At 53.4% G+C, this 20770-nt stretch overlaps 7 protein-coding genes across 7 annotated transcripts; 2 read left to right on the forward strand and 5 right to left on the reverse strand.

Annotated features, from left to right (window-relative positions):
* Positions 1-2593: 2593 nt before the first annotated feature.
* PG986_005400 (uncharacterized protein) lies at positions 2594-4128 on the reverse strand (the record flags this gene model as incomplete). The annotated part of the gene is made up of 2 exons (XM_066841622.1): positions 2594-3171; positions 3192-4128. The coding sequence occupies 2 exons, from the start codon at positions 4126-4128 to the stop codon at positions 2594-2596; spliced, it is 1515 nt and encodes a 504-aa protein (XP_066701484.1).
* A 58-nt stretch (positions 4129-4186) lies between these two features.
* PG986_005401 (inner centromere protein) lies at positions 4187-6728 on the reverse strand (the record flags this gene model as incomplete). The annotated part of the gene is made up of 3 exons (XM_066841623.1): positions 4187-6340; positions 6398-6488; positions 6553-6728. The coding sequence occupies 3 exons, from the start codon at positions 6726-6728 to the stop codon at positions 4187-4189; spliced, it is 2421 nt and encodes an 806-aa protein (XP_066701485.1).
* Positions 6729-7600: 872 nt separating this feature from the next.
* PG986_005402 (Alpha/Beta hydrolase protein) lies at positions 7601-9443 on the reverse strand (the record flags this gene model as incomplete). Its single annotated transcript, XM_066841624.1, has 6 exons — positions 7601-7764; positions 7845-7931; positions 7996-8093; positions 8159-8689; positions 8770-8847; positions 8938-9443. The coding sequence occupies 6 exons, from the start codon at positions 9441-9443 to the stop codon at positions 7601-7603; spliced, it is 1464 nt and encodes a 487-aa protein (XP_066701486.1).
* A 2376-nt stretch (positions 9444-11819) lies between these two features.
* PG986_005403 (uncharacterized protein) lies at positions 11820-12289 on the forward strand (the record flags this gene model as incomplete). Its single annotated transcript, XM_066841625.1, has 2 exons — positions 11820-11979; positions 12051-12289. 2 exons carry the CDS (start codon positions 11820-11822, stop codon positions 12287-12289), a joined length of 399 nt encoding a protein of 132 aa, XP_066701487.1.
* Positions 12290-12499: 210 nt separating this feature from the next.
* Positions 12500-13705, reverse strand: PG986_005404 (multisynthetase complex auxiliary component p43; the record flags this gene model as incomplete). The annotated part of the gene is made up of 1 exon (XM_066841626.1): positions 12500-13705. One exon carries the CDS (start codon positions 13703-13705, stop codon positions 12500-12502), a length of 1206 nt encoding a protein of 401 aa, XP_066701488.1.
* A 602-nt stretch (positions 13706-14307) lies between these two features.
* On the forward strand, positions 14308-15136 carry PG986_005405 (ATP synthase subunit C-domain-containing protein; the record flags this gene model as incomplete). The annotated part of the gene is made up of 4 exons (XM_066841627.1): positions 14308-14371; positions 14451-14485; positions 14553-14644; positions 14716-15136. The coding sequence occupies 4 exons, from the start codon at positions 14308-14310 to the stop codon at positions 15134-15136; spliced, it is 612 nt and encodes a 203-aa protein (XP_066701489.1).
* A 709-nt stretch (positions 15137-15845) lies between these two features.
* Positions 15846-20038, reverse strand: PG986_005406 (uncharacterized protein; the record flags this gene model as incomplete). The annotated part of the gene is made up of 2 exons (XM_066841628.1): positions 15846-18203; positions 18257-20038. The coding sequence occupies 2 exons, from the start codon at positions 20036-20038 to the stop codon at positions 15846-15848; spliced, it is 4140 nt and encodes a 1379-aa protein (XP_066701490.1).
* Between the last annotated feature and the right edge of the window lie 732 nt (positions 20039-20770).

Here is a 20770-nt window from a genome sequence, read left to right on the forward strand (position 1 = left end):
TGCTTGCAAGCAGGGACAGGGACGGCAGTGAAGTAAATAGAAGCTTGTGAATGCAAGCGAATAAGCTACTTACAGTGTGCAATTTGCCAAAGACGGACTTTATTCGGCCAGGATTATACCAAATACAATACCGGCGCAGATCTCTTCTTGCAGCAATACAAAAGAAGGCAATAAGAAGCAGCAGCCTCGGGCGAAGTGGTGAAGTAAAGAAAGGAAGCTGGTTGATTGATTCCCATTGCTCGATACGACGTTGGGTTGGGTTGCCCAGGTTGCCCAGGGTACATGTACATAAGCAGCTATTTGATTATGAGGTAGGGTTCCGATGGTTTCCCAGCAGCGACTTGTGATAACGCAGATAGCGGCTGAGCAGCCGCGTTTCCTGGGGCGGGGCGGGGGCAAGCAGCACGCGCAGCGCAGTGCGTGCAGGGCGTGCAGGGCCTTTTTGGGGGGGCCTTTTTGGGGCCCTGCTCCCGTTGATTCGTGGTGGGATGGTGGAACGATCCCAGAGCTACTACTGCCAGTCATTGCGCGATTCCAGTCTGCCACTAACCTTATGTTTTGTTCTATTCTAATACGGGAGGGTCTTCTGCTGCTGAATGGCCGGTTCTTCCTTGCCAAGCTGTGGGCAACAGAGAGAGGCGATCCTTGTCGCAATATCTCGCTCACAGACAGTCAGCCAGGTATGTAGACAGCCAGACCGCCTTACAAGAGAAGAGAGACACCATCATCCTCATCCCCACCCCCACCTCACCTTGAGGCCAAAAAAGCAACAGGCCTGCACGCCTGCAAGCCCGGCCCTCTCTACCCGGCAGTTGTTAATGCCGGAGATGACGCCACCTGATCCTGGCGAGCGACATTGTTCCGGCATCCCACTGCAGACAGGAACAGGCAGTCAATCAGGCTTGCTGATGACTGAACTCGGGAACGAGCTTCACGTCATCGGATGGCTTGTTGCTGCACTCGGCTCACAGAGGAGTATACAAGCACTCTATTCTATTCCATGTCCTAACAGCTGGCGTGCATCAAAGCTCCATTCATTCCGTCTATCTATCAGTCCGCCCCCTCTCCTCCCCTCCACCACCCGCAACCAGACATTGAACGAATCGTGGGGCAGCACTCAGTCACTCGATCCGTCCCAAAATCGCGGCCGCGTTTGTTTGCGCATGACGTCAACCCGGGCTTGCGCCGATGTATATGCAGGCCGGTGCAGCCAGCATCTCTCACCCGCTCTGAAGAAAGCTCTGAGATAATCATCGCCAGCGTGCATGCAGTTGATGGACAGAAAGCCAATACCTCCTTTAAGGCGACTGCAAAGGACAGAGACTATGCCGTGCCTCTGCGAATCGCCTGCCAGTTCAAGGGCCCATCATGCTCGTATTAACAAGTGTCCGTTCTACAACAACACGGGCCTATAGGAGGGCTGTAGTCACTCAGCAGCGACACGGCTGTCTTCGTGTCTTCCTACCTACCCACCCCCATCTTGGGCTCCTCGTGGTTACGCATGTGCATTCACTCTGCCTGGGAGGTTCCGGATAGTCCTATAATTGACACCTATGTCTCCATAGTTGCAGAATGGGCTTCCTATCATCGTGATTATTACAAGTGAACTCGATTCCTCCAGCGCAAGAACGGTTCACTGTAGATTGTGTACATGCTACCTCTTTGGGGTGCCGTTGCTAACATGCATGTTAGCCTAAGTAAATTCTGACATGCGTAGGACAACATCACATGCAGAGTGCATTTTCAGCGCAGATACCCGGTGACACTATTAGGTACATGTAGTGCCTGTTGATTGGGCTATTAGTGACCGGCTTCCGTCGGAATGAACCCCGTGTAAGTGATTCGCGAATCCTCGTTCTGCGTTTGCTACACATCGGCTCACTGCCTTTCTTTGTGTCACTTATCATTGACCTGGCTTTGCTTCGTGGTACCAGGATCCGGGAATGAGACCTTCGATAGAACAGCTTCAAGCCTCTAGAGGCCCCTTTTCCAAGCTCTGCGTGAAGTAACCAAGAGCAGCCTAGGCAGTCTTCCGTGGACATGGTCACATGGGCAAACTATTGTGAGACTGGCACTAGACATGCTTCTTACTAAGCAGCAGCAGCAAATCGGAACGAAGCATCAACTGTAGACCTTGATGCTGTACCATGCAACACGGCTCATGCATAGCAAACGGACAATATTGCCCGTTTATCATGCATCGCAATGTCCTTTTGTATAGGTAGCTAACGAGACAGCATGAAGTGTTCACGTCATTATACATGAATGGCCCCGTATGATATCTCAGTTTACTTGTGATATTTTCACCACGAGAATGAATGCCCAGTGCCTTTGTCGTTGAAATAATTCAAGTCAACAAATACGTCAAGTTATCCAATTAAAGGATGTGAACATTGCTCTGCGTGCCTGCTCTATAGGGATGCATCGTCTTCGTATGTGTATATACGGATGGACTGATCGTAAAAACCCAACAAACGCCTACCCTGACCCTGCACTTCCATACGAACATGAATGAGGTGTCAACTCCAGCCTATAATGATGCTCCCACCAGCACCGTCCCAGTCATTAAGAACAAACAATCCAACAAGTAATTCTACACAAGCTCCTTGCCCATGTCGTACGACCAAGCGCCATCTCGCCTCAGCTTCTCCCGAGCTGCCAGATCTTTCCGGATCTCCTCCTCGGTGAGCCCGTCAGGACCACTCCAATTGGCACTGGATGTTCTCGCCCTGAACTTGTGGAAACGGTCCTTGCTCTTGCTGAACACAGCCTCCATGTTAAGTGGCGCCGGAGCCCCAAAGATGGTCATCGGGTCTACCTTCTCCTGGCCTGCCAGTGCCTCACGAAGGGCCGGGGAATCTGTCCAAGATGCAAACATCTCTTTGCGATCCTCGTTATCTGAGTCGTCTTCATCCGTGTCGATCTCCTCGAGTTCGATTTCGTCGCCGTTCTGGAAGCGAGGCGACGATCGGGTCGCCGACTTGGCAACGGACTTGGCGCCCGTAACCCCCATGGGTCGAGCAGGTGTCTTGTGCGTAGAAGGACCAGCTGGGTTCGGTGCGAACGGAATGTTTCCCTTGGAAACCTGGGCCATATCCAGCGGGTGTGCTGTCTTGCTTTGCACTTGTTGACCATTGACACTAGTTTTATACAAATCCCTGTTGGCACCCCCTGCGGCACAGTGGCATAACCGGCAGGGAACATGGATTTCCCTGGCAGCTCCCGAGGTTTGGAGGGTTTTTGGCTCTGCGGAAGCATCGTCGCAGCAGTCACCTTCTTAAGGCCATTGGATGGGCGAACAGGTGGCCCTTGCAAGCTAGGTTGGTGCTCCATCTCAAGATCGTCGAACTCGCTGGTCATGCGCATTCGCTTGGAGTCCTTGTTGTCCTGTTGCAATGGGCGCTTGGAGGGCGGCTTAGCCGTGTTTTGGAGCACTGAACGGCCGAGGTCCTCTTGCGACCGGTGCGTAGTCATGCGCGAAGGAGGCCGGTTTGGTTCATTCTGGTTAAGACTTTTAAACTCGGGCTGACCGTTGACGGATCGAGCCGCAGGAGGGGGAGCTCTCGTTTGCTTGGCCTTCTCCAGCATAGCCTGTCTCTGCGCATTCTTTTTCGCTTCGGCCTGAGCAGCGGCTTGTTTGCGTTCTTCGTCCTTTTGCCTTTCGGCCTCGAGTCGTTTCTGCTGTTCTTGGCGCCTCTTTTCTTCCTGGGTAGCCGCCTTCTTGCGCTCCATCTCAGCCTTGGCCTCCTGCTTGCGCTGGGCTTCCCGCTCATCCCGCTCTTTCTTACGCTCTGCCATCTCCAGCGCCTTGGGTCGGCCGGAAGAGGAAATGGAGCTGTTGAGGTTCTGAGCTGAAGCCTTGGAGTGTAAGCTCGATTGACTCTGCTTGAGTTTCAGCTGTGACTGGGGCCCAGACGAACTAGAGGGTTCGTTCATATTGGGCGTTGCAGTGCTGCTGGATGGGTGAAACTGGGGTTGTTGAGAGCCTAGATTGACGCGAATCATGGTCCGTGGCTGCGTAGTCTTTCCTGCAAGTTCTCGGGTTGGCCTAATAGGTCTCTTGATTTCGCGGCCCTTGGTAGCTGAGGGCGGTGGTGCTAAAGGCCGTGAAACCGAAGGAGGAGGCATGGTTGTGGTGTTGGTTGGTGCATCCAACATATCAACATCGTCTTCGTTATCAGCTTCCTCAGATTGGTCTTTTGTCTTGCGAGGGCTTGTCCGTGCCGGCTGGGCCGGAGTTGGCGGGGGGAGCCGGTGCCTTCTTCTCCTTTTCCTTTTGTGCCGCAACTTGCTTCTCCATGGCGGCGATCCTTTCCTGTTCCTTGCTGAAGACTCGAGCCTTCTCTCGTTCCTTGGCCCTTTCCTTCTCGAGTTTGTCCATTTGGTCAGCCATTCGTTTTGACTCCTTGGCTTCCTTCTGTTTGCGCTTTTCCTCTGCCTTGTCTCGCTCAATAGATGCCCTTGTTTTACGACCCTCGGTACGTGTGGGGCTAGCAGGAGGATTGGCACTCGAAGCAGAAGCATGCTTGCTCAGGTCCGGGTACAGAGGCTGGGCTTCTCTGCTGCTTTGTTGGTCAATGGAAATAGTAGACGGACCAGCATGGAACCCCAGCCGCGGAGTCGAAGGCGATAGCAGAGCTGCTTTTCCTTCAGCGCTGGTCGCGGCACTGCTTACCAACAGGCCTTTTGACCTCCCTAGAATGGAGGAAAGTTTATTCTTAACCTGCTTCAAAGGGCTATCTCGGAATGTGCGAGACGGAGACTTCTCGCTGTCAGCTGCATCTGCTTCGTTCTCAGACACAGTTGCAAGTGGCGGGTTAGAAACCGAGCTGGTCTTCTTGAGTTCCCCTCCGTCATCTTCGACCTGGTCGAGTTTCGGAAGTACAGGGACAGAAGCTGACTTTTGGTGATTGTATGCGGTTGCAACTCTCTGTGGAGCAGTAGGCTTCTGAGGAGATGGCTGCCGGGTCTTGGGGAACACAAACTCCTCAGCACTAATAGTCTCCTTGCCAGAGACTCCTTCCATCACATCCGCCGTGTAGCTCTTAGGGATTCCCGGCCGAGGGCTGAACATGTTTGACGCGTTGTCGGGAGTGCCCAGAGGTTTGATCCACTCGTCTTCGTCGTCTTCTTCCGCTTCCGCCTCATCCTCGGGGAATGCCCCAGGTGTTGCGTGGGTTTTGGGGGATGGAATCGACTTCTGCGCCGGCTGTGGAGCTGGCGTCATCACAGCCGCCAGGCTCGGTTGTGTAGCCGGTACAGCGCCGGCAATCGATTTCGATGGCCTGGACGCTTGAGGTTGCAACTGACCAAGCTTACTGATCTGATCCTGCAGGCGCTGTGTGTAAGTTTTGTTGTGGGCAACAGCATCCTCGGAGTCGATGGGTTTTGTGACTGTGACTTCCTCGACTTCGTCGTCATCGAGATCTGTATCGTGTTCATCGTCTGTTGCCTCATGCCTGACGTTTCCAAGAGATTTGCCACCGGTATGTCGGTTGTAGTAGCTCGTTCGAGTCTGGTCGAGATGGCTCGTTCTTGAAACCCGATTCCCAGTAGTTTTGTGCGTTATGGGCTCTCTGGCTGGTAGGGATGCAAAGTTCAGACTGCTTTTGCGAACAATTGGCCTGATAGGACTTGATCCATCTGAGGGAGGTGCGTCGTCCATTTCTTCATCCACAACATCGGGTTCGGGCTCTTCGACAGGCTCTGGTTGTTCCTCAGAGGTAATGATCGCTTTCTCTGCTGACGGTTTGACGGGTGATGTCTCGGGTTGTTCTTCTGGTTCCTCTTGGGGCTGGACAGGCGAGCCGGCCGGCGTGGTGCTCTCATGGTGATGTGTTTTGGCAGGCGGCGAATTGGCCTTCTCGACTCGTCCTGTGGAATACTCGGCTTCCATCTCATCACCTTCGGCCTCCATCTCTTCGCCTACGGGCTCGGATGGATGCTGGGCAGGGCTTTGCTCCTGTTCCTCTTCGTGTTCCTGTTCCTGTTCCTTTGCAGGCGACGATGGTTCGAAGTCCTCATGGTCAGTTTGGTTGTCTACCGCAATGCTAAACGGCTGTGTTGGTTCCTCCTCATAAGCAGACTCCGTGTCGTTGAGGTCCACGTCCATAACGTCTTGTGACTGGCTCCCGTGGTAGCCCGAATCTACAACAGTTGGGACGATATTGGTATTCTTGACAGGGCTGGCGGGTTTGACGTTCCTCACAGGGCTCGGCTGGGGAGCAGGCTGGGGATCGGCGGCGATTTTGACCTTGGGCGTGTGATTCCGTTCAGCTCTGGAAAGGACGAATGGATTGGGTGCTCCCTTGGGAGTAGCTGAGAAGATGTTGGACAGCGGCTGTACCCTTGTTAGCCATGGCAATTTTGTTATACTTTGACACGTAATAAGACATACCACTCGGGCCTCCCCTGGATTCGCTTTGCGTGCCGTCCTGGGTGTTTTGCCTCGTAACTTGCCTGGTGTTTTGAAAATCTCGGCGACGTTGCTAGGACACGATCAGCTGGATCGCGCAGGGCAGGCTTTGCGACGTTACGGAAGATAGGACTCACATCTGGTTCTCGCTGAAGATGTCGGCCATATGTTCGTTAAGCCAATCGAAGTCGTTGCGCGCCGAATATGAGAATTCCTCGACCTCATCGTGGGCAATCTGGAGCGCCGAAGACCTCTCTTCGGCGACCCAGGGCGCAGAGCCGACCTGCAGACGCGTTGCTCGTGGGCCAGCCATGGCGGCGTTTGGTGAATTTGAACGCGGTGCGGGCAAAGGCTCGTGAACGTGTCAGCGAGGAGCTGAGCGCGTTGTATAGCCAAAAAAATGGCAAATGCAACAGTCGGAGTCGATGGGGGAAATGTGTAAAGATCAAGTAAGCATGGTTCACGCAAAGAATAGGAACAGTTAAACCAAAGGCGTAAGTTGTCGACGCGGACGTGGAATTTGATGATTGAGTGTGGGATTGGAGGTCGACGGTGTTCGTCAGTGTGGGCAAGCCCGGTCGGGATGCCGGCAATTCGCGTCTGATTGGTGGAGCAGCTCTGTGAGTAAACAAAGGCAAAGATTGGGCAAGAGCACCCGCGGGCAGACGGCCCTTTGGTTCGACTGAACCAAAAAAAAGGTGCCGGTCCCACCTTTTCGGCAAGTAATTCACACAGGCCACGGATTCGCGATCCTCTTTAGCGTCTGCAATCCAGTAGACTATCGCCGCCGGCCAAAAAAATGGGGGAATCAGGAGGGGAAAGAAAAGAAAAATACAAATGATAGTATCATGACATGCATGTGGCATAAGATTACTACTGGGACAGTGGCACAAAGACAGCATGGCTCGTGCCCCTTCGAGATTGAATTGCTCACGCTCCTATTTCGTACACTTAGTGAGTTCGTCCTCAAGAAACGGTATTCAGCCATTGCTGCCAGCTACAAAAAGTATTTCGTGATTAGCGCAAATCACTAAAAAGTGTCTTGTGCTCGAGTATCGATCACTCGTGGAATCAAATACACCGAAAAGAATCTCTCCAGGCCGTCTTTGAAAGCAACGAGCATGGTAACGTGGTGCCAAGTTGACCTTGATATGAAGCAATTACCAAGTCTTGTACCTCCCTTGCCTACGTACAGATGCCACCAATACCATGCCCATCAAGCCGAACGACCACATTGTCGGCACTGGCAAATGAGGCGACAGTATCAGCAGCCGGGTCGTACTTGGGCCAGCTGAATGAATCAGACTTTGGCGCGGCATCGGGGTTGGTCGCAAAGGACAACCACAGGTCTACAACGGGGTTCCAGCCAGGTTAGCTGTGGTAATCCTCCAAGTAGCCATGGGGGAGGGCTTGGAGACTGGATACTTGCCTTGCATGGCGTGGCTGACGTTCCACTCGAACTCGGTTGAGTTGTGGTTGTACTGGTGGTGAGTACCAAAGATCAGGGGCAGTTCACCTAACATCATGTGAGATTAGTTCCGTTTACTAGGCTACAGAGTAGTACGCCTAGTTGCACTTACTGCTGTGCGTAGCTCCCCACCAAGAAGCTGGCGTGATGTTGGAGAAGTTCCCACTGTAGAAGTACCGGTAGGTTGTCAGACCGGCCTCAAAACGGATCCTGGATAATTTTTGTCAGCGTCTGAATGTTCTGCAAAACCATGGATTTTCCGTGGCTGTACTTACCGGATCTCATCAATGGTGGGACACACAATGACCTTGGAGCCCGCGATCATATCCGCCTCCTTGACGCCCTCCTCAGCGGTCCAGGGCGCAAACGACGAGCCCTCCCGACTATTTACTCCCAGAATCGCCGGGAGCTTCGCCACCAACCCTTTCTGGGCCCGGTCCTTGGGATCCGCAAAGACCGTGACGTTGTCGACGACCGGCCCAAACATGAAACCCGTGGTGTTGGCAAAGACCTTCTGCAACGTCTTCGCATCGACCGATTGCATACAGGCCATTTCGGCCGCCGCGTCCAGGCCCTCGCCGCAGCCGGCGTTCTTCGCGACGGCGGAGAAGCCGCGGTGCTCTTCGTCGCTCGACGCGAAGACGGTGGATCCGCCCGACTCGGCGATGAGTCCCTTGACGATGGGATCCTTCGGGTACGCGTAGCCAAAATAGTTCACCGACCAGGCACCGGCCGACTGACCCCAGAGGACGATGCGGTCGACATCGCCTCCGAATGCAGCAATGTTGTCGCGGACCCATTCAACACTTTTGCGCCCCAACAATGCCCAAAGATCAGTACTTCTGTCCGTAGCATCCGGAACGACAGAGGGGTGTCGGGAACTCACGCCAATCTTTGGTCCATCAAGCCCACGTTGGCTGATTGCGCGGCCGCATTGGGATATCCAAAGAGATTCAGCCGGTAACTAATACACATGGCCACGGTCAGACAATCACAGACTTGTCAAGGGTACCTCGTACATCCGTCGGCAGCCTGAATTCGACCATTCGCTTACTTTATTGTCACGACAACATGGCCCTGTGTGCGCTCAACCCACGGGTCGGGGACCTGGTATGGCACATTGGCACCGTTCGAGGCGAATCCGCCTCCCGCAATCCAGACGAACACCGGCAGCTTTTCTGCCGTGGGCTTCAGCGGCGCATACACGTTCAAGTAGAGACAGTCCTCGCTCTGGGCCGGGCTGCCAGGCAGCAGCTGCGGCATGTAGACGTGGAAGACATCCTTGGCGTCCGACTCGGGCGTGGTGAGGGGCTGCATGCACGAGGGGGCGAAGGCCTTGGCGTCGATATCGCGGTCTTTGGCCGCGTACTTGACCGGTGGCTGGAACCGCAGCTTATCCACCGGCGGCTCGGCGAAGGGAATGCCTAGAAACTGCCGGACGTGCGGGGAGGTCGCGTTGATGGTTCCTCGGACCTCGCTGTTGGCGGTCGGGACGGTGAGCTCCGCGCCGCGAACGGCGGCGATCAGGAGGCTGCTGGCAACAGCTGAAAGGAAGAACATGGTAGGCCCTTTCGTCGGAAAAAGATCCGGTGCCAAACGAGAAAGTCGGGAGAAAGGGTGGGGATCTAGGTCCGAGGTATAGATATCCTACATTAAGTAAACAGTCCGAGCACCACCATTACCAACCCCGGCAGCAGCACCATGGCAATTGGACATGCTGTGCCCGTCATCGGACCGATTGCTAGCAAGACCGCAGCACTTGTCATTGTCATTCAGGGATAAAACACGTGCCATGCCGCTCGTCCCCGGCTGTCTCCACCACACTATGGGGTTGAATGCTTCAACGGGAAAGGGTTGGGGCCGCGGTGTGAGGAAATTGCCGGGATTATAGTATTCTTCTGCCGTTGTGTGTTGGTGTTCTGCTGCCCCCCCCGAGGCCAGACTCCGACACGCCGTTCGGTATTCGGCCGAGCTCTTGCGATACTCGAAGGCCATCAATCGTACCTGAGGAGTCAATTGGGGTAGTAGCCCGGGAATCGCCGGCAGGTGGTGGACCCACCATCACCCGGTCCTGACCTGACCTGCCGGAGTCCCGGGCGTCCGCAGGAGGCTGGAGTTGTATGCAGTATTGGTATATTGAGGCAGTGAGGTGTTTCTCCCGTCGTCGAACACATACAGCCATCAATAGCCTTTGGTAGCCGCCGCTACGTCGCCAACGCCGTTGCATTACAGCAAGAGTATTCGCATGCGTGTTCCGGCGCTTCATCAATACAAAGAGGTATACACACAATATGTAATGTAACCTCCCGCGGCCCCGGACATCAAGATTGGAAGGTGAGATTTTCCCCGACAGATCTCTCTCCAGGAACACGCGTTTTGGTTAGGGGAGTTTGCCTTCTAGCTACATCCTTACACGAGGGACGAGTTCAAACTTTCCATGCAGGTACGCCAAAGGCAGGGAGAAGAGCAAAAGCCACAAGTGTAGCATCCGTTACAATAGGCAGCTCCGATTATCTCCCAGTCCAAGGCAGCCTACGAGTATACGCAACCTAAATAGGTGGAAATTCTCTCATTTTAACATATCCTCTATCTGGTTGCACTTGAGGCTACTCATACTTGGCGAGGTCGGTGCTTACAAGAATCTCATGCCAACGGAAGAGATGGATGGGCCCATACAGAACGGGCGGCCTCGCCCCCGGATCTCGCGGCTCTCCCTCCTGGTGTGGCAATAGCCAAGAGAGCATGTAGTGCATCTCTGTAGACAGCCAGTCAAACGTTATGTGCATGTGTAATTGGCAATTTTCGGACTGGCAGCTGAGTATAGGCGGCAAAGTGGTTCATCACATGATGTCGCGCGGCAGCCAAGAGACTGAATTCTCGTCGTCTATTGTTATGCACAATGTGCACTTCGCTAGGCAGTGGCCGTCTTCCTTGGCAGTATTTTCGGTTGAGTATTGTACTATGAGTAGTAAATAGACATCCCAATAGAGGCTGGCTCCCATGCCAGAGCTACCTAGTAGTTCGGGTTTGAGCAGAGGGTTTTGCCGTCTTGACAGCCTCAATTCTAACTGTCGTCAATGATTGGCTTGGCATTGGCAGCTGTTCCTTCTGTGCTGTTTTGTTGGTATTCCTTCCCGAATCCTGGTTGGGTCGGTTTGGTGCCTGGCCGGGCTGAGCAGCGGCATCCGGGGGAGGGGGGGATCAAAGTCAATGGGCACACCGCTGGGACACACCACTTATTTTTGCCCCCCCTTGCTGTTTGCTGCCCATAATAATCTCGCTTCTGCAGTGAGCACTGTATACGAGCAACACGATCCGACCTGCCGAGCGACTAGAACTTTTCGGTGGCCAGCAACGTGATGCAGAGATGGGCTGTCGGTCGAAAAGAATTTTCAGTCACGGTCTGTTACATCCTCTCCTTGGCCCGCGTCCAGTCAGCAGTTGTTTCTGCGACGACGACGACGACAACGACAGTGACGTTGGAAGTGAGTACCTACCTATGCATCGGAGCAGCGACCAAACCAAGCAGCCCGGCAAGAACCGAAAAGCAACGCGTTGATGTCTTGCATTCCTGTTACCTCATCCGCCCGCCCCCCATTGGCCCGTAGATCGTCCCCATTGAGAGCATCTCGATGTCTAGCCCCAACCTCTCGTCGGCTCAAGGACAATATCGTTCAAAGGATCAAGTATCGGGATCTATTGTAGATGAGCTGAGGCCGCCACAGCCCGCCAGCCCACAGAAATGTTTACTTTTCGGTCGTGCCACTTGGCACTTCTAAGTCTTCTGTATATAATTGACTGGCCCTCGCACCCAGATGGAGGAGGCTTGTTGAAAGATATCATCAATCTACAGAGTCCTTGACCAGAGTCACTCGTAACAAGAACACAATATCCCACACTGCATTCCCCTAAGATACCACATCTAAACAATTCAAAATGCTCCCCTCTCTAGCTGTCGGTCTGTTGGCGATGCTGTCATCGGTATCGGCCTCTACCCAGCCCGCCCACTGCTCTACGACCTGGGACGACTGGGAGCACACCACCGCCGGCGTCAAGACGCACGAGTGCTTCAGTTATACTAAGACCCGACCATCCGGTACGCACCAATACCCATGTCATGGATGACTGAATGAATACCAACCAAACTAACAAATGACTAAAAAACAGTACCCTGTCCAACATACAATCCCCCGACTGGCATCATGTGTCTTATGACCGTGGCGGTCGAGAACTTGGAGGTACCGTGCGCCACGGACTGCTGTGCTGAGACTCCGACGGTGTATGTTGATGGGCCATGCCCTACAAGCCCAACCGGCTGCGTTTTCCCTACCGAGACAATAACGCAAACCATGGGATGCGCCGAGACTGCGCCCGTTACTGTCACCCCCAAGGCAACGATCTGGTAAGACACTGAAGCTGGGGAGCTGGTAAAGGGGTTAGAGATTAAGCTGGTGGAACAGGCCGTGGTAATACTAAAAAGCTCAGAGTTCAATACATGTTGGTGAGGTTGTCATGTAATGTAATAGGGTTATTTCTAGACCTTGCTCTTATTCAGCCAGCAGTTATTCATTCATTCATCTATTTCGTTTAAGCTTGGTATTGGACATAATACACACTTATCGCACAGTGGCTCCCTTCAGGCTCTTCACTGTACATTTGCCTCCGCTTGCAGTGAACAACTTGCCCACACCCTCCTTGCCGGTCTCCTTCACCAAGCCAGCATCGAAAGCGACCTCCAGATCGTCGGTAGTCGTGAAGCCGGGCTGGAACATCTCCCAAACCTTCTTCTTGGGGTTGAGCACACCTTCCGGCTCGCCCTCCCAGCCCTGGAAGTTGACACGCTCGCCTGCCTTGGCATCTGCGGGCGGGCTGACGAGTTCAACCGGGCCCTTGTGATCATCAACCTCGCCTTCCTTCAACTTGGGCGATGCTGCCAGAACCATGGCGCAAGACTTGATGCCTCGCATCTTGACGGGCTTCAGGTTGGCGACGACGACGACCTTGCGTCCTTGCATCTCCTCCAGGGGAACCAAGCCGTTGAGACCTGAGCAGACCGTCCGGCAGATCTGGCCCTCGTACTCAGTGTAGTCTTCCGTCGCCTCCTTATCGCCCATGGCAATAGTCGAGACAAACAAGCTGTCAGCTTCAGGGTGCTTGATAGCCTTGAGAATGTGTCCGACGCGGAGATCGATCAGCGCGGGGGTGGGCGGCGCGGCGGCAGCGGGAGCCTTCTGCTGTTTAGGGGCCTTCTCCTTCTTCTCCTTCTTGGGCTTGGCCTCGCCGCCAGCACCCACAGCAGCTGCGACGGCATCCTTAGCCTCGGTAGCCTTCTGTACGACCGTCTCGGCGGCGGCCTTTGTGCGATCGGCAATGGTAGCCTGGGCGCCACCGGCGGCGGCGGCGGCGGCGGCCTTCTCCTTCTTCAGGCGCTCCTTCTCGGCCTTGGCGTCATGAGGAGGCTTGACGTAAAGAACATTGTCCGGGTCAATGTTGATTTTGTCAGAGTCCTTGACCTCGAGACCGAAGACGGGGGAGTTCTGGACAAAGTCGATGTGGCGGACGATGTTGTGGTAACCCTTCTCGCCGGTTCGCTGTTCGGGGGTCCAAGCAGAGACGGTCGGGGCCAGGGTCTCGTAGATGGAAACGTCAGCCTTGGAGGGCTTGGTGCCAAGGAGAGTGGTGCGGGTCGACAGATGGGTGTTCAGAGACTCGAGGATGGAGGCATCGTTAGGAGAAGACTTCAGGCGGTCCGCAGTGGTGGTCCATTGCTGAATCTCGGTCTCCTCGGCGGGGCTGTACTTCTGGGTGGAAAAAGCGGCCATTGTGAAGGAGCGAAAGGGGGTATACTCCTGGCAACAGGACGTAAGAGTCTCGGAAAGAGTGACAGCTTGTCGAATGTGACGGTATCACCTACTCACACAAGCAGGCAATATTTTGTATTTTGGTGGGATGTAATGGATGGGTTGGCGGGGGGTCCAAACTGAATTTTGGGAAGCATCTTGCTCCAATGGCAAATTGCCCCGCGGCCGACAATCCCGTTTGGATGCATAAGCCTGGAATTTGAGTCAGACCCTCCGTAAACGCATAAGCCTGCTTTAGAGGAATGTGATGACGGCCATCGAGACGGAGGCTTTGAATCGCCGTTCTCCGGCGCGAAAACGGTACGTACCTTGCAGGTAGCGTTTGAAGCACCTACCGCACTTGCTGCTTGAGTCGTCGTCCTTGACCCTGCAGTGGAGCTCGAAAACGGCTCGCCTAGAAGTCCAGTCCCGTCGCGAGTTTTGAGTTGCAGGAGACTCAAGCTACCTCATCGAACAAGAGAGAGCTGTTGTCGACGACTCCATCTCCATCTTTCTCGCTGCCACTCTTCCCTTCTCTTTCGAACCGCTCTGTACACGGACATATTGATTTTATCTCTTCCACGATGGGCTACAGCTACAGCTATGGCGTCGGCAGCCTGACGACCGCCCTCCTCGTCATCGGAGCTTGTGAGTAGTAAACACTTCCGAAATGCTGGAAGCTCGGCACGATGCACTCGTCAGATCTAACCCTAATGCGACCCAATAGACATGCTATTCACTGGCAGCGGCGAGGCATTTAACGTAAGTGACTCTGCATACGAACCTCCATCGATTGATGCTCGATACTGACGTGATGGTCATATTCTAGGTGGGAGCATTCCTCGTATCAGTATCGCCCTACGCCTGGGCCTCCCTCGGAATAGCACTTTGCATTGGTCTCTCGGTCGTGGGAGCTGCATGGTAAGAAATGATACCCCCTCCATCGCTGCAAATGAGTCTTGGTCGTTGTATCTAACTGCGCGATATTCTAGGGGCATTTTCATTACCGGATCCTCCATCCTCGGCGCCGGCGTCAAGGCACCACGAATCCGAACCAAGAACCTGATCTCCATTATCTTCTGCGAGGTCGTCGCAATCTACGGCGTCATCATGGCCATCGTTTTCTCGTCCAAGGTCGGCTCCGTCAGCGAAGACATGCTGGCCGACGCCAACAGCTACTACACCGGCTTTGCTTTGTTCTGGGCCGGTCTGACCGTCGGCGGGTGCAACCTGGTGTGCGGTGTTGCCGTCGGCATGAACGGTTCCGGTGCTGCTCTGGCCGATGCGGCCGATGCCTCGCTATTCGTCAAGATCCTCGTCATCGAAATCTTCAGCTCTGTCCTTGGTCTTTTCGGCCTGATTGTTGGTCTGTTGGTCCAGGGCAAGGCCAACGACTTTGGTTTCAAAGCATAGTGTCGCATTCGAATGAGGGTGAGGGTGAGAATGGACGTACGAAGATGGAAAACTGTATAGATGTAGCAGATACAAGGGGTATTACGAGTCTGGAAAGGACCCGCCACATGCATTTAGGACCTCGCTTGGGGGCCCCGGCGTTTTGGAGAGGGATGAATGCAAGTCAGGGAGTCCATTGTGTGTAGTATCTGGGATCGCTTTAGCAATGTACCAATATTAGAAATTGAAGTATCTCGTTCGAGCGCGAGGTCGTATTAGTTATAGGCCCAAGACCCGAGAAACAACAAAAATGATTAACCCGGGTAGAGTGATGTCACCAAAACAGACAGGCGTATATCATAACGTTAGATTTATTCGAGCCTTTATATGGCGTACAGAGGTCAGACTCCCTATAAGATATAAGGGTGACCATAAATGCTTATACAATGGAGTAGACGTATGTCCTTATCGTAATGCAATTCCCGGACTGCCTAGATGCTCTCCAGCCTCCATGTCATTCGCGGGTATAGTACACGGGTTGAAACAAGAATTCCCAGATCAGCTTGCTTATGCTTTTCCCATCGCCCCAAAACGCCCCTCACCAAACTGAAAACGCCACCAAATGCGATCGCTGGTAAATGCCCCCCCCATCTAATCGTGTAGCCTGTAGCCGCGTGACTCTTCTTTGAAATCGTTGGCTTGTAGATCGTCATAGTTGTGCGTTCTACAATCAGGAGAAGAAGTATTGACTCGTCTTCAACTCAGAAACATTGAAATCACCCTTCTCGGGGATCTTGGGGATCGTGAGTGGCAACCAGATGTTGGTGGTTCTAGCGGTCTTGGCCTTCGTCTTCGTCCCAGTAACTGTCTTTTCGAAGTGGCCGGCCTGCATCAACGATTGGGCGTACTGTGGGTTTTCACCAGCTTGAAGAGTTGCTGTCTTTTCCTCGCCCTCCTCAAGCTCCTGCGGCTTGACGATTGTTTCAACTGACGGAAGATTTCCGAGACCGACTTCTTCCATGTCCTCGGCGGCAGTAGAATCGTGCGCTGCCTCGTGAGCTTCGAAAATGCTCGCGGGGGTCTTTAGACTGCGTCCCTTTTCGACATCGGCAGGATCCTCAGAACTGAGAAGCCGGATTCGTTCTCGTTCCTGAAGCAGTTCTTCTTTCAGACTGAGCTTGGTTGCTCTTCGATGTGCTGCAATGTCCTTCTCTGCCTCGCTGCCAGAAGGCACCTTGGCAAGATAAAGCGAGCCCTTGTAGCGTGCTTCGAATTCAGATGCCAATCGTTCAATGACGTTCTCGCTGTGGATACGAATGAAGGAATCGCGAAGTACACGGTTCATCACGGCGACGTCTCCAGCATGGGTCCAGAAGGAGTCGTGAACAGCGGCGAACTGGAGCCCCAACTCGTGACATTCAAGAGCTGAGAGTAGCATGTGCGTAGCATCCAGCGAGTGAATGAAGTTTGGAGGAAAAGCCTGAAGCTGCTTCCGCCGGTTGACGGGGTCCGCGCGATCGGGAACCTGAAGATTGAGGTCTTGCAGTGATGTGGAGATGCATCGGGTAGCAGTCTTGCGGTAGGGTTGGACAACCGGTAGGCGTAGCGGTGTCGTCCAAACAATTGTCGATCTGAATTGACTCAATAGCTCGTCAGTCGGCGTCAGCTTCTTGACTCCTGTCTTCTTCTTCTCCTTCCCTGTAATTGCGGGTCCATGTTCGATCCTGTCCATCTGCTCGGGGGTCAGGGCTTTGCATACGCGGCCAGCACATTCTCCGAGCCAGTACTGGATGTCGTGGGCTCCACGAAACATGGTGGAGAGAGCCTTGAAGATCTTGACCGCGAGATAAGAGGCCAGCAGCAAGGCAGGTGTGCCAGTTTCGGTCTCGATATTGGGATACGCTGCTTCCAGCTGTTTCTGCACCTGGGCACGAGCGCCAATATATGTGACTCCGTAGACATTGGTCATGACGGTTTGCTTCACAACCTTTCGAGTGATTTTGCCATCGACGGCTTTGGCGAGAAAATTATCCAACTTAACATCCTCAGCTACACTCTCCTTCACGAGGTTGGCTACAGCCGAGTACACGTCAGCAGGGCGATCTCCGGGGACAAGGTTGACCTGCTGAGCACCCCAAAGATCACCACCTAGGGCAGCGTAATGCTGGAGTCCGTTGCAAGTACCATCCTGGTGAACAGGAAGATGAGAGACATATTGGGTTGGATCAGGCAAGTCCATTGCAGCCTTGAGTTCGAAACAAGTTGCCAAGCACTGCCAATTATCCTCGGCCTTCAACCACCAACCCTTCCCGTTCAAGGGGTTCGCCACAGAGTCGCGGATGTTTTCAAGATTGTCCATCGCGAACTGCTCACGCTCAGAAATGCTTGCCTTGTCAAAGCCGAAAACGTTGGCCAAGTGAACCTTTAACCATCTCAGGCCGCTCTCGCCGAGGGTCTTGCCTTGAGCAAATTGGAGAAGCCCACGGGTATTGTCGGCACCCATATGATTCAAATAAGTCGGAATGGGGTAGGCACGACCGCGGAAGTCCATGTTGTGGGGGAAATAGAAAGTCTGCTCCTTAAAGGCGTTGGCAATTTCAAGTTGGAAGTTCATGAAGCAACGTTCCGAGTGAAGACCAGACTTCTCGTTCTCAGCGGCTTTGACGGCGCGAATCCATGTCCTTCGTTGCATCGGGTCGTCGTGAGCCTCAGGTTCCGCTGGAGTTGGGATATCTGGGTTGAGTGGTGGTATGTTCGCAATCGCCTCTCCACTATTCCATGCTTGGAGCATAACATCAAAGACCGGTCGGTTAACTCTCCAACCAGTCTTGCCAAGAACATCAAGTCCTTTGCAGACTTGCTCCAAATCGCCCCGCTTGATGGCCGCTTCTGCATAAATCTTTTGGTCGATCTCGCCGTGTTTGATACGGATAACCGTAGCAGGAGAGTTGATAAAACCGCCCCTGTCGAATTTTGTCCATGGCTCGGGTTCTACCAACATGGGCAGATGACGTGCGAGGAAATCAGCACGAGGTTCGCGCTTCAGAAGCTCGGATAGGTATTTGTTGGGTGCAATCATGCCAACCCTCTTTCCTTTTTGAAAACTGCTGTATGGGCAAAAGCCGGCTGAACTTGGCTGACCATTTTCTTCGTCTCCGGATGCTCCCGTTTAACTGTAACCTTCGCAGTATCGATGAGGGCCGAGATTAAAGCAGCGCCGACTTGTGTTCTGACATAGATAGGCCATGTCGTAGTATCGAATTTGGGTGCTTCAACAACATTTGACTGGTCGGTGGCAGGCTCTGCTTCCAGGGGCTGAGATGGTGGTGGGGATGGTTCCCCATCACTCAGGCTTTGTCGGAGCACACGTTTCTGAGCGTACTCAGCGGTCTTTGCCTTGCGGGCAGAGTTGCGTTCGGCACTCCGCTGTTGCGACCTGATGTCTTCCTCGATAGCCTTGCCAAGCGTTTGAATGGTCGCAGCTATCAGGGCTCCGTTATCGGCACCCTGTTGAGCAATTATATTGAGAATACTCAAGATTGTGACGGCAGCCAAACGAGTTGGGGTAGATTGTCTCAGAAAAGGGGCGTAGACACAACGTCCCATATCCTCCTGGTTCTTGTGCGGGCGATTCTCCGAGTCCTCAAAGGAGGTGAATTCGTCCTGCAGCCTTGCTTCAAGAGCCAACTGCCAATCATAGAGCTGAGCATTCAAGGCAGTGGTTGATAAAGATGAGTTTCGCCTCATTTTTTTCAAAGACTCGTTCTCTTCTCTCCAGCGGCGGATCGCAGCATCAATACAGTCACGTTCAAGCCTGGACTGTATCTCTCGTCTCTCATTATAAGAGAGTCCCGAAACATCCCGTCCTTTAATATCCGAAAAGAAAGACAACACTTCTTGCAGTGACTTCAGACCGAGACCCTTTTGGGGTACGGGAAGTACTTCGAACTCACCAGCCCCGGGTACTGCAGAGTTGCTTGTTGCTGTTGTTGTTGTTGTTGTTGTTGTTGACTCGGCTGCCGCTGCGTCGTTTACCAACTCGGACAGATCTGGTTCTTCCTCCATGGGGATATCCACAAAAGCGTCCGGATCTATGTTGTGGGTAGTGCACAGGCCCGTAATAGTGGCGAGGTCCTGGTCAGACAAAATACTGGAGAATGTGAAAACTTCGAGACCAGCGTCACCTGGCATCATGCCCATGTAACGATTGACTAGCTGCTCGAGCTGTGGGGGTTCGTGATTGGAGAGCAGCGAGACTTTCAACATATAGGCAATAGTTTCGGCGTTCTGGGGAAGGCCCATGGCTTGGATTCGCGTTTCGTACCATGACCGCATAGACTCAGCCCACTTGAGATTTGGGCGATTATAGAACTGTTCTATATTGGCGCGAAGGAAAATGTTGTGAAGTCGGATCAATTCGTCCCCCGATAGAACATTCATATCGCCAAAGCGCTTGAGGACAGCCGCAGCGCGATCCAGCTGGTCAACCTGAATACAGGCCTCGAAGACCGACATCATGGAGTCGGCTTCACCTGGAACACCAGCTGGGGAAATGCGCGATCGTGGTAGAGGGTCTTCGGGCTCCGTGATGAGTAACGGGTGCGAAGGGTCGAATGGGCGCAGCTCATAGACGGAGCGCGGCAGTGCGGGCGGCGGCGGAGGGTAGGCGGAGGATAGCGAGCGCGCTCGAGGATCGTCCACGGCCGTGGCCAATAGTCTGCTGTCGTGAAGCGAGCCCGGAGTAACAGGGGCGTTGGTCCTCCGTCTCCAGGGCAGGAGATCTGGTCGTGTGACTAAAGGTCGTAGGCTCGGTGTCGTAGCGGAGGCCTGGAGCGAAGGACATCTTGAGGATAGCTGAGGCCGTCTCAATGTCTGTGTCCTCGGCAGCGGCAGGCCCTTTCGAGCCGAAGGTCGCACGAACATTGCGACAAAGTGTGGCCCGGTGGGATTGGCAGGATATGTGGTATGTAAAGGAACGGCGGCAGACCAAGTTAACTGCGAAGGGGTTGATAGATACCCACGACGGCCGCAACCCACATGGAAGGATACTACACTGGAAGAAAAGAGTTATAGTAGAGGTTGGAAGACATCCAATGGTGTCTATACTCGGCCTTCAACCAAATGAATCCGAGGAGCATTCATCAATCGGGAGGGAGGATGGATAGGAACCAAAGTGAAGGAATAGTTTATCGGGAGAGGCAAAACGACAATTGAACCGGGTTCGGGGTCCAGTTTATTCTCAGCCCAAATTTTTCCATCGTTTTGATTGATAGGCATCTGGAGGGGCGTATCGGCTTAAAAAGTGGGAACGTGTTTTGATCAGTTATAATACCGGACTTCATTAAATTTTCATTCTACATCATGTCATTAATAAACATTATTCAAGGTAAACCATGTATACTAGTTATATTATTAAAATGAAAGGGATTTTATAAGAGGTATAATTCTGTATCGCTTTTCCCTACTCTCTAAGCCGTACAGCTGAGAGCTACCAAGTAACCTTAGGTAGAGCTCCATCGTCGGCACCGGTCCCACTTCCGTCATTTTTTGAATTTTGAGCTGGACGACAGCAATTTTCTGGCCGGCTTCCACTCTAAAGCCGAATTGTATTTGCTGAGATCGAATTATCATTCCCGTTACTGAACGATCCTCGGC

The sequence above is a fragment of the Apiospora aurea genome (genome assembly GCF_038362705.1).
Source record: "Apiospora aurea strain CBS 24483 chromosome Unknown utg000004l_segment0_segment0, whole genome shotgun sequence".
Classification (NCBI taxonomy): Eukaryota; Fungi; Ascomycota; class Sordariomycetes; order Amphisphaeriales; family Apiosporaceae; genus Apiospora; species Apiospora aurea.